This window comes from Gadus chalcogrammus, chromosome 9, assembly GCF_026213295.1.
Source record: "Gadus chalcogrammus isolate NIFS_2021 chromosome 9, NIFS_Gcha_1.0, whole genome shotgun sequence".
NCBI classification, from domain to species: Eukaryota; Metazoa; Chordata; class Actinopteri; order Gadiformes; family Gadidae; genus Gadus; species Gadus chalcogrammus.
The window spans coordinates 24,388,221-24,401,084 of NC_079420.1; the positions used below are offsets into that span (position 1 = coordinate 24,388,221).

Below are 12,864 nucleotides of genomic sequence, written 5' to 3' on the forward strand. Positions count from 1 at the left end.
TGTGTGTGTGTGTGTGTTACAGGAGATGTCTGGGGCCTGGCAGGAGTACGTGAGTCTGGAGAGTTCGGTGGAGCAGCTGAGGAAGGCCATGCAGGCGCACATGAACCACAGCTCCACCCCCCAGGTAGGGGTGTGGACCACAGAAGCACCTGGTGCCTCCCTTCCCCACCAGACCCCCTTAGGGAAGACTTTGAAAAGGGACACAACGCTTCAGAGCTGGTGCACTTCCTTTAAGGTGCTGCGTGGAAGATGATTAGTTTAGAGGTGTTCCATGACAGAGTGTTGTGTGTTCCATGTCAAATTGTTGTGTGTTCCATGACAGAGTGTTGTGTGTTCCATGACAGTGTGTTGTGTGTTCCATGACAGAGTGTTGTGTGTTCCATGACAGTGTGTTGTGTGTTTCATGACAGAGTGTCGTATTCTTTATAACGGTATGTTTTGTGTTTCATGACTGAGTTTTGTGTGTTCCATGACTGAGTGTTGTGCGTTCCATGACAGAGTGTTGTGTGTTTCATGACAGAGTGTTGTGTGTTTCATGACAGAGTGTTGTGCGTTCCATGACAGAGTGTTGTGTGTTTCATGACAGTGTGTTGTGTGTTTCATGAGTGTGTTGTGTGTTTCATGACAGAGTGTTGTGTGTTTCATGACAGAGTGTTGTGTGTTTGCTGCAGCAGGAGAAGACGGAGCTGAAGCGTGAACTGTGGAGGATCGAGGATGTGATGGCCGGACTGAGCAGCAGTAAGACCAACTACAGGATCACCATCCAGTCGGTCCAGAACCCAGGTAGGACCCCCAGAACCCAGGTAGGACCCCCAGAACCCAGGTAGGACCACCAGACCCAGGTAGGACCCCAAGAACCCAGGTAGGACCCCCAGAACCCAGGTAGGATCCCCACCCAGTCTGTCCCCAGGTAGAACCACCACCCAGTCTGTCCCCAGGTAGGACCACCAGCCAGTCTGTCCCCAGGTAGGACCCCCACCCAGTCTGTCCCCAGGTACGACCAACAACCGTGAGATCAGGTGGGATCAGGAAAGATCAGGTGGGATCAGGTGGGATCAGGAAAGATCAGGTGGGATCAGGTGGGATCAGCTAGGATCAGCTAGGATCTGGTAGGATCAGTTTGGATCAGGTGTGATCAGGTAGGATCCCCAAACCACCACACTGGGCGAATGCTCTAGATGAGGAAGTCAGATCATGAGGATTGTATTCATGGATGTTTAAATCTTTTAAGTTGCAATATAAATGCTTGAATAATAAACCAAGATATATCCATATCCATTTGAGACGTTGAGTCAACATTGAATCTGTGTGCTGTTGTGGAATTTAAGTATTTGCTGCACACTGTTTTGTGAGAGGAATTTGAGAACTTAAGAGTGGTGTTTCTAAAGATTTACCCTCCAGAACAGAACAAGAGCATACGCTCTGCAGAAGGAGACACAACTGGTTCTGTAATGTTAACAGCATCAATGTCTGCAACGCATAGTTAACCTTGACATTATAGATTGATTGCATTCTGAAGAGAACAAGAACATATTTGGATTTAAAGTCATCTGGTGTTGAATACATATTGTAGTTTTATATGACTGTGCTTCTGTCTTTTCTATCAAAATAAGAATTCATATTAAAAGCATCCAGACCAGGGGCCTGTACCCATCAGGTAGTGATCATCAGGATGTAACCGTGGTTACAGCCATCAGGATGTAACCATGGTGACAACCATCAGGATGTAACCATCAGGTAGTGATCATCAGGATGTAACCATGGTTACAACCATCAGGATGTAACTATCAGGTAGTGATCATCAGGATGTAACCATGGGTACAACCGTCAGGATGGAACCATAGTTACAACCATCAGTAAACAGGATGTTACTGTCAGGATGTAACCATCAGGATGTAAACAGGATGTAACAGTCAGGATGTAAACAGGATGTAACCGTCAGGATGTAAACAGGATATTACCGTCAGGATGTAAACAGGATGTTACCGTCAGGATGCAAACAGGATGTTACCGTCAGGATGTAAACAGGATGTTACCGTCAGGATGTAAACAGGATGTTACCGTCAGGATGTAAACAGGATGTTACCGTCAGGATGTAAACAGGATGTTACCGTCAGGATGTAAACAGGATGTTACCGTCAGGATGTAAACAGGATGTTACCGTCAGGATGTAACCATCCTCCTCCCCCTTTGTTCCAGAGAGGAAGCTGGTGCCCTCCCTGTCTGAAGGAGTGTTGACCCAGCCTCCCTCCTGCTACTCCCCCCCGGGCCTTCTCTCTCTCCCCCACGGCGCTGCAGAGCACTGGGTCAGTACCCCCCCCCCCCCCCCCCCTAATGACCTCACCTCATGATGACGTGTTCCTCAAGTGTTCTCACGAGTGTTGGTCCTCACAGTGCGGCCCCCCCCAGGTGGAGGACGGCGCCCCCCCCCGGCCCCCCCTGCCTAGCCTCTACGACTACGAGGACACCCCCCCCGCGGTGCCCCCCCTCCCCAGGGAGGCGGCGGCGGTGGTCCGCCACACCTCGGTCCGCGGGCTGAAGAGGCAGTCGGACGAGAGGAAGCGGGACCGGGAGAGCGGGCAGTACCCCCTCAACGGGGACTGTAAGGTAACCTGGGGGGTCCGGGGGGTCCTCAACGGGGACTGTAAGGTAACCGGGGGTCAACGGGGACTGTAAGGTAACCGGGGGTCCGGGGGGTCCTCAACGGGGACTGTAAGGTAACCTGGGGGGTCCGGGGGGTCCTCAACGGGGACTGTAAGGTAACCTGGGGGGTCCGGGGGGTCCTCAACGGGGACTGTAAGGTAACCTGGGGGGTCCGGGGGGTCCTCAACGGGGACTGTAAGGTAACCGGGGGGGTCCGGGGGGTCCTCAACGGGGACTGTAAGGTAACCGGGGGTCAACGGGGACTGTAAGGTAACCTGGGGGGTCCGGGGGGTCCTCAACGGGGACTGTAAGGTAACCTGGGGGGTCCGGGGGGTCCTCAACGGGGACTGTAAGGTAACCTGGTGGTCCTTATGTTGTCATCTAGGGGTCCCTCCGCCACTCTCTTTATTCATGACAGTAGTAACCGTTATGGAAACTATCACAATCTCTACTTGGTCTCAGTCCTGATCAAGATGAGCTCTCCTGATTGTTCCATTACAAAACATTGAATTTCTTAACTTATTCCTATTTTTAATTATAGTAGTTTTCCCATTTTCTTGAGCCAGAGCGTTTAAAGAAGGTGACACATTCCTCTGATTGGCAGCTGTTTCGTCCTCTCTGATGAACAGCGCAGGCTTCCCACTGCAACAAACATTTCAAATACCGTTTTAAGCGTGTGCTTTAGACCAAAGGCCTTGATTACAGTGAGACAGTAGTGAAGCAGCAGTTCATTCATTTAAGATTACAAGGAAGAAACTGGTGGGTTTATGTCTGATTGGCCAGGACCCCTGATGCCGCCCATAGGGGTGGGACCCGGTCTGCCCCCTCCGCCCCAGACTCCAAACTCAAGCGGCATGCCAGGTTGGAGAAACTGAACATACACAAGTGAAACGAGACGAGCGCAATATTAAATCGCGCTGGGCTCATCTCATATTTTCAGATCAGCACAATTACTTTGCTAACCTGTTTAGCAAAAATCGGCCTCCTAGGCATCTGTCTTGCAGACCTTCTGTCTCCATCTGTCGAATACAACTGGGACTTTTGCCCGTGTCTTAGCACGCTTGACCACTGGTTCAACTTGGCAATAGAAGGGGTTTTAGGCATAATATAGCAGCCTCAGTCCATCCAGTTTGTTTACGGTACTTGCTATGATGGCTGCAGCACGCTGTGTTTGTGTGACAATTTGTTTAATATCTGGCAAACCGGGCAGTGAATGGGCAGCGGGCGGAGCAAACTCTGAGAATATCCAATCACACGGCCCAGAACATAAAGCAACGTAAAGTGTTCTGACCTGGCATTTATCCTTCAAAGGGCAACATATCGGCTGTAGCCTTGTGATTGGAGAAGACAGTAATGCAACTTTGCATGTTTCCTTAATCTCTGATGATCATCATGGTGCTTTTAGGGTTTCATGGATTTCACCTATAAAAGCCCCTCCCCTGTACCTGAGTGTTGAGGGTTGGCCTCCTGCTGTGGCTCTCAGGGTCCTGTTGGTGGGGAGTGTTGAGGGTTGGCCTCCTGCTGTGGCTCTCAGGGTCCTGTTGGTGGGGAGTGTTGAGGGTTGGCCTCCTGCTGTGGCTCTCAGGGTCCTCTTGGTGGGGAGTGTTGAGGGTTGGCCTCCTGCTGTGGCTCTCAGGGTCCTCTTGGTGGGGAGTGTTGAGGGTTGGCCTCCTGCTGTGGCTCTCAGGGTCCTGTTGGTTTGCTGCTTGGTTGCAGGTTGAACTGCGGTCGTATTTGAGTGAACCAGATCTCCCAGTGATGGACCACAGCAGCGCTGGGTCGGACCCGGACACCCCCTCCTTCTCCGACAAGGGTACCAAGTCATTCACCACTTCATAGAGTATAAACACCTATTAATGTACAACATTCATAACTTCATAGAGTATAAACACCTATTAATGTACAACATTCACCACTGCATAGAGTATAAACACCTTTTAATGTACAACATTCACCACTACATAGAGTATAAATACCTATAAATGTACAACTTTCACCACTGCATAGAGTATAAATACCTATAAATGTACATCATTCACCACTATGTTGACTGTAAATACCTATTAATGTACGCCATTCACCACTATGTAGAGCGTAAATACCTATTAATGTACAACATTCACCACTACATAGAGTGTTAACATCTATCAATGTGCAAAATTCAAAATGTTAATTTAATAATTTGATAAAATCGTCAGTCAAAATGGAAATAATCCTTAACGCTCCTATATTATCCATTGATAGTTACTCAGTTATACTTTAAATTCATGAAGATGTGTCTCAGATTGGTCCAACAATTCCTGGCTGTTACAGGTCTGTTTTCCTCTGGGCTGAACCAGTCCACCTCCATCTCCTCTTACGTCACTCTGAGGAGAGGACCTGGAGGAAGCCAGGCAGCCAGGGTGAGTCAGTGCTTTGGGGGAGGAGCCATGTGCTCACTAACGGGCTAAATGTAAAACGAGAGTTACGTATGTAACTACGGTTCTGTGAATTCCGGATGACTACCAGAAGCAGTGCTTTAGCACAGGATGTATCCCACTCGTGCAAGAGCAGGTTCTGCTGCCGCAACACAGCGTGGAGAGCAGCGACATTGCCCTGTAGAACCTGGTGACAGTGCATGGCAAGGAGCAGGTCGCCGCCCCACATATATCCTCTAGAGGTACATCCCATTTGACCTTAAAGGGCACGGGCAGGCCCTTGGTCTTTTATGTCTCAGAGATGGCCTCAGCAATCCAGTTGGACAGCCTCTGTTTGGAGAAGGCGTGGCCCCTCCTGTGTCCGCCGTAGCAGACAAAGAGACTATCAGACTGGCGATTCACACTGCCCCTAGGGCTGAGAGGGGGGTTGACAAAGCGCTTCCAGGACCAAGGGCAGGTCCCTTAACCAGAGGTGGAGGTGTCAACACCCGTGGGCAGATACGCCCTGCTCATCCATTGCTGGAGTGCGAGGAGGCGCTGGACACCCTGACCCTCCTGTGCCTGGGTTGCCGGGGGTTTAACTGTAGTCCGTTTGTCCATACCTGGAGGGGACGCAGCTCTAGGAGGCCCAGAATGCAAACCGCAGGAACTGCCTGTACCGCTGCGCCATCGGAATGTGGAAGCATACGTCCTTCTATTTGAATGACTTGAGCCAGTCTTCTGGCGTAATCGCCTGGAGGACCTCTACAGTGTGCAGCCTTTGGAAGGGTTAAGGCTCGAATAAGGGAAGACTCAGATCTTAAAGTTTCCAGCCTAATTGCCACTGGTTTAGTAAATGGCAGCCCTGGAGAACCATTGAGCCCTAACCTGCTGGTTGTGAGGCTTCTAGCGCAAAGAGAGACCAGTTATTCCAACGGTTTGTTTTCTGATTGTTGGTTTACGTTCAACCTGCGAAAGCGAAATTCTGCGAGAAGAGAGAAGGGACAAACTTCAGGATGAAGGGGGCATTTATGTTATCGGGTGGATGGTACCCTACGTCATCCAGGGTGGACCTGCAAGAAACGAGAGGGATACACCCAGTGCTGAAGCACAGCCTCCTGTAGTCAGTAGGAATAAAGTAGAACGCCCTTTTCCTGTAAAACACTCATACTAATGTTCCCATGTATCCCCCCCCCCCCCCCAGGAGAGGCCCCAGAGTGCCTTGGACCAGATGTATGCAGTGTCACACGGCGCCCCCGCCCCCCCCTGCCAAACCCGGGGCCGCATGAGCGCTGAGGAGCAGCTGGAGCGCATGAAGCGCCACCAGAGGGCGCTGGTCCGCGACCGCCAGAGGAACCTCAGCCAGGGGGAGCGGCCGTGCTCCTCCGGCAGCCCCCCCCAGCGCTGCTCTTCCAGGACGCCCTGGAACCAGGGCCAAGAGCCATCCCCTTCCGTATGTTACCCCCACACCACGCTGGGCTCCAGCGGGCACGGGGACCGGCCCCACCAACGCCGCTACGCAACGCTGCAATCGTCAACCACATAACAAACCTCACAGGGTGCTCACCCGCTAACACTCCGTCCCCTACTGTGTGGAGCACTAACAGGCCGCTTGGGGACCAGAGCTTGCTTGGGGACTAGAGGCTTGGTGAACGGTGTATGATGGGCATGCTGGGAACTCTGATGGCCAACATGCGCACAGATGGAACTCTGAGTAGAGCAAAAAGTGACTTCAAAAGAGACTTTAAAAGGAGTGACTTTAAAATGAGTCATTTCAAAAAGGATTACTTTAAAAGGCCCTTGTGTACTTGAACCCATTTCAAAATCAACCCTAGACACACAAAAGACACACCCACCCATGATTTCACCATAGAGTTGATTTTGTAATAGCTTTTAATGACCACCACTTTAATCAAGTTGGGTTAAAATAAGGGCCTCTTATTAAGGTTGTTGGTTCTCCAGTGGTCCCTCTTAGCACTGCCTCCCCCTCCCACTGACACAAACTGAATGTAGGTCCATTCACCAAAAGTAGGGGACAAATACAACCCTTTTGTTTTAATACCAAATACTAGAAATCTGCCCATGCATGTGCGCCTATATATATTTACTGAGGGATATTTTCAGTATACAATTGTACAGTTCTATTTTTTTTAGATTTAGATGTCATATAAAGGAGTGTGAGGGTGGGGGTTGATTATGATGATGATGTTGATGTGTTCAGGGGAAGATCATGAAGAAGGAAGAGGGTTTGAATCATCTCAGCTCTCTGCTTTCTTTTCTCCTGAAGAGATCCAAGTGCCTTGTTCTGCTGGTGTTACCTAACCCTCTGGTGTTACCTAACCCTGGTGTTAGCTTACCCTCTGGTGTTGGCTAACCCTCTGGTGTTAGCTTACCCTCTGGTGTTAGCTAACCCTCTGGTGTTGGCTAACCCTCTGGTGTTGGCTAACCCTCTGGTGTTGACTAACCCTCTGGTGTTGGCTAACCCTCTGGTGTTGGCTTACCCTCTGGTGTTACCTAACCCTCTGGTGTTGGCTACCCCTCTGCTGCTGTTAGCTAACCCTATTCTCCTTTGCAGTGTAGTTCCACTTATTCAACTCAATGTCTTCAACATTATTCCCAGGTTGTGTCTGAAGGATTGCGTATTCTGCGAATTTGAGAAATCCCGCCAAAGTTCCAATATTTCAACTTGAGCGAACGCGCAAATGAGGACGATTTTGCTTAGTTTGCGCAAGTGGAATCCCATGAAATCTGCGTGAACTGTGTCGCTTGCACTGAGCCATTCGCGTCTAATTAGCTTTTCGTGTTAAAGCACCTTAAACCTTTCCTTTCAGGCACAGGGCAGGGGTGCAGCCATCCCTGCCTTCACCTTTATTCCACATTATATTTCCCGAGACCGTCCCTCTTTCATTGGCAATCAGCTCAAATTGGAATAAACCTGACTAGCCAAAGCCAAATAACTGACGCGTCACTAAAACAGGCAGCAGCTGTCCGCCCAAATATGACCAAAGCATCCCCACTGTAGGGGGTAACATGGTCCGATGTGACGCAGTAGATGGTCGTTCTCGTCTTATGTATTGGAGATGGCTTGTGTTTAACATTGATTCTGTATGCTTTTAGCTGTAGGCTATGGTAAGCTGGCACTCGATGAAGATGCTTAATGACCTTCAGGAACACAGAAGGAAAATGCAAATAATAATAGATTGCCAATTGTATATTAGTATATACTAGTTTGTTAATAAATCATTTACATTTTCCATGAAATTATTTTATTAACCTGAAGCATACAGTGAGCGATATTTTTTTCACTTCCATCAAATTGTTGGATATTTTAATACCTACTACCTTCAATAGATTCTAGTTTTTTCTAGACCGAAACCAGAGAAACTTTTTAAATGTACTATTTTATCTGCCATAATTACATCAACATTGAAACATGTTTACACTTTTTCTTACTTACTCTATTTTTTACTTGCCTGCACCCACATATGATCACATCTTTTTCACATCGCTTAGTTAAAAACAAGATGTCTCAACTTTGTTGTTCTAACTTTTGTACTGAGTTTGGAGCTCCAGCCAGTCTCTCCTAGAGAGAGCGTGCTCATGTCTGCTTTAACATGGAGGACAGACAAACCAGGCTGAAATGCACTGTTTGAACTAGAGAATGCATATCTGGGTGTTATTAGAATCCTTAGAGTACACGTAAAAGATGTTGTCACATATTTGCACCAAAATGTAAGGATGATTTAGATCTGATTGAATTGTGGAATCCTGAAATATTGAATATGAAATATTGGTGCATTTGTCCATCTCAGTTATGAATTTTAAATGACTACACCTTCCTGGTGTATCTTTCATAGTTAGAAACTGGGAATGACTGAACTAACTGCTATAAACAGACTATATCTGGCGAGGTGAGGACGTAGATAGCCACTGTGTTGAGTGTTAGCATTGCAGCAGTAAGAAGGAAAGTAAACGGCTTATTCTCTTGAACCTGTAATCGTGACGCAGCACACTACTCCTTTCAGCACTGTTTTAACATAACAACATGTAGACATTTGCACTGGACAATAAAAAGCGTTTCTTGCTTCAAAATATTTTCTGTATTTTCTGAGGAAGGGGTTTGGTCAACACTTTCGGGATCACTGGCTGGCTCTCCTCCTCCTTCATCCTCCTCTTCCTCTCCTCAACTCCTCATCTCACCCCTCCTCAGCATCTCTTGCCTTCCACTTGCTCTTCACTTATTCTCTTCTCTTTCTCCTCCTTCCCTCCTCCTCTTCCTCTCTTCGCCTCCACTCTTCTTCCTCCTCCTCTCCTCCCCCTCTCTCATCTGTTTAACCCGTGTGCTGGACCAGGCATGGGATGCTGTTTGTCAGTGTGTTCCAGCGATGCAAGGGGAGGACTGCATGCATGGCTTTGGTGCTCCAATCTTCACTTGCTCAATTTCATGCACACACATGAATGCATATAGTTCACCAGCAGTTAAAATGGTGTGAAACCAAATGGTTTCCTCAGCCTGTAGTGAACTATTCAGCTTGCTGTAGTGTCCCTTAGCTCACCGTCATCAACCCTTCATAACTGTGTAATAGGCTGTCATATTGTTATTATTTTTGCTGCAGATTCATTAGGTAGTATTGAGTAAATTGTTAATCAATGGCCCATGCAGTGTGTAGCCTCTCTCCACCCATGCTGTGGTCTTGGTGACGAGGCGGTCACAGATGGACCTCCCATCAGACTCATTCTTATTCTCTAATGTGAACGTTGAAGACTCCTCCATGGGAGCCCATGCATCAGTCAGGGGGTCCGCCCTGTGAACCGGGCCCCCGGCGCCGCCTGGATACCGCTCCCCTCCAGGGGTTCGACCCCCGAGAGGAGCGGCCAGGGGCCGAGGGCCAGAGCGACGAGGGCCCGGGGACGGAGAGAGGCAGCGGCCAATCGGAGGGCTGGATGTATCCTTCCTGCGTCGCGAGAGAGATGGACCTGGAGCCTGTGGACTACGACCTGGACCTCAGTCGAGAGGTAGCCTGGCCTCTGAACGGAAAACCCCTGATGAATTACCCTGAGCGGCACTGGTGTTTAACGTCCTCTAGGACCCTGGTGGGGGTTAGATATGTCTAGATACATCTGTGTGTGTAATACGATACCATAGATACATCTCTGTAATAAGGTACAGTAGATACATCTCTGTAATACGATACCGTAGATACATCTCTGTAATACGATACCGTAGATACATCTCTGTGATACGATACCGTAGATACATCTCTGTAATAAGATACAGTAGATACATCTCTGTAATACTATACCGTAGATAAATCTCTGTAATAAGATACAGTAGATACATCTCTGTAATAAGATACCGTAGATACATCTCTGTAATAAGGTACAGTAGATATATCTGAGTATTAAGGTACAGTAGATACATCTCTGTAATAAGGTACAGTAGATACATCTCTGTAATAAGGTACAGTAGATACATTTCTGTGTAATAAGATACAGTAGATACATCTCTGTAATAAGGTACAGTAGATACATCTCTGTAATAAGATACAGTAGATACATCTCTGTATTAAGATACAGTAGATAAATCTCCGTAATAAGATACAGTAGAAGCCTCTCTTTAATAAGATATAGTAGATAGTCTGTGTAATAAGATACATCAGATACGTCTCTGTAATAAGATACCGTAGATACGTCTCTGTATAATAAGATGCAGTAGATATGTCTCTCTGTAATAAGATACAGTAGATGAGTCTCTGTGTAAAATGATACAGTACTCTCTGTGTAATAGGATACAGTACTCTGTGTAATAGGATACAGTACTCTCTGTGTAATAGGATACAGTAGGTCTCTGTAATAGGATACAGTACTCTCTGTGTAATAGGATACAGTACTCTCTGTGTAATAGGATACAGTAGGTCTCTGTGTAATAGGATACAGTACTCTCTGTGATATAGGATACAGTACTCTCTGTGTAATAGGATACAACTCTGTGTAATAGGATACAGTAGGTCTCTCTGTAATAGGATACAGTACTCTCTGTGTAATAGGGTACAGTACTCCCTGTGTAATAGGATACAGTACTCGCTGTGTAATAGGATACAGTACTCTCTGTGTGATAGGATACAGTACTCTCTGTGTAATAGGATACAGTACTCACTGTGTAATAGGATACAGTATTCTCTGTGTAATAGGATACAGTACTCTCTCTCTGTAGTAAGCGGTCTGAGTTGATCATGTGTCCGTCCCCCCTCAGCTCTCCAGACCCCCTAAGGTCCCCATCCCAGAACGCTACGTGGAGTCGGACCCGGACGAACCCCAGAGTCGAGAGGAGCTGGAGAAGCGCTCCCAACGGGCCCAGCGCATCAGGACCCTGCTGGCCAAGTCCAGGTCAGACCTAGACCCAGCCCTCCAGGTCAGACCTCCAGGTCAGACCTCCAGGTCAGCTCTCCAGGTCAGACCTCCAGGTCAGACCTCCAGGTCAGACCCAGCCCTCCAGGTCAGACCTCCAGGTCAGACCCATCGGTTACTGTCGGTTGTCTGCAGTAATGAGCATATCAGATGACCTCATCCAGTCAGTGTGTCCCTCCCAGACGGGACACCAGGCATACTGTCAGGAGATATAGTACAAGACAATGATAAAATATAGACACGGAAAAATCTCTTACTCAGGTTAGTATTTGTTATGGACATATAGCTATGTTTAACGTTTAAGTCTTATAAACATGTGTGACGTCACCATAGGCTGACTTTTCTTAGCTCGGCTGATCAAGGTCACATCTGGTGGTGAAATTAGTTCCCTAAATAAAAGGCTAAATGGTCTCAAGTGGACCCTCTTAGCAGTGGCCCCCACCAGCCCCAAGTGGCCCTCCACTGACTCAAGTTAATATAAGATTGTAAAGTTACCTCAAATATTTGTTTTTTTATATATTTAGCAGACGATGTAAAAGCCGCTACTTCTACTGAGTTTCATCGATCGGATCAAGGGGTCAAGGGTCATAGTCAACCTGCCTAAGGATGAAACAGGAACTCTGTTGAATGGGGAGACACTGTCAAACCCCCTGAACCCTAGACTACACTGTCAAACCCCCTGAAGCCTTGACTACACTGTCAAACCCCCTGAACCCTAGACTACACTGTTAAACCCCCTGAACCCTAGACTACAATGTCAAACCCCCTGAACCCTAGACTACACTGTCAAACCCCCTGAACCCTAGACTACACTGTCAAACCCCCTAAACCCTTGACTACACTGTCAACCCCCCTGAAGCCTAGACTACACTGTCAAACCCCCTGAACCCTAGACTACAATGTCAAACCCCCTGAACGCTAGACTACACTGTCAAACCCCCTGAACCCTAGACTACACTGTCAAACCCCCTGAGAACCCCCAGTCTATACGGTCAAACAAACTAGAATATACTGTCAAACCCCCTGCACCTTCCACCACACTCTCCTCCCCAGCGTACCATTTGTGTATGTGTGTGTGTTGGTATGCTGCCCAACCAACCCATGAGTGTATGTGCAGTGTCCACAGCCTGCAACCGGCCCTCGGCCCCTCGCTGGACTTCACCCCGCTGGACTTCAGCGAGCTGGACTCGGTGCTGCAGCAGCAGGAGAGGATCATGAGCGTCTCCCAAGCTCTGGCCTCTGAGGCCTCACGCAAGAGCAAGCTGGTTGCAGGTCTGTGTTCACGCGAACGCACATGCCTATACACACATACTCCCACATTTGTCCTGAAGCGTGTCCACTCGGACATCGTGCTGCACCTTAAATGGGCTGCAGGTATGATTTGAGAGTTGGAGAGAGCAGGAAAGCAAGATTTGCA

General features: G+C 48.1%; 1 protein-coding gene across 11 annotated transcripts in view; it reads left to right on the forward strand.

Moving 5' to 3' along the window:
- Positions 1 to 12,864, forward strand: part of LOC130388607 (pleckstrin homology domain-containing family A member 7-like) — a 153,130-nt gene that overhangs the window by 135,237 nt on the left and 5,029 nt on the right. For 8 of the 11 annotated variants that reach the window (XM_056598010.1, XM_056598007.1, XM_056598003.1 and 5 more), the window contains 10 exons: positions 23 to 124; positions 672 to 783; positions 2,200 to 2,306; positions 2,395 to 2,607; positions 4,360 to 4,456; positions 4,957 to 5,045; positions 6,244 to 6,492; positions 9,804 to 10,055; positions 11,293 to 11,426; positions 12,565 to 12,719. In XM_056598010.1, the coding sequence (XP_056453985.1) occupies positions 23 to 124; positions 672 to 783; positions 2,200 to 2,306; positions 2,395 to 2,607; positions 4,360 to 4,456; positions 4,957 to 5,045; positions 6,244 to 6,492; positions 9,804 to 10,055; positions 11,293 to 11,426; positions 12,565 to 12,719 (1,510 nt within the window). The remainder of the gene's footprint in view (positions 1 to 22; positions 125 to 671; positions 784 to 2,199; positions 2,307 to 2,394; positions 2,608 to 4,359; positions 4,457 to 4,956; positions 5,046 to 6,243; positions 6,493 to 9,803; positions 10,056 to 11,292; positions 11,427 to 12,564; positions 12,720 to 12,864) is intronic. The other 3 variants (XM_056598004.1, XM_056598014.1, XM_056598005.1) reach the window with 2 other exon arrangements.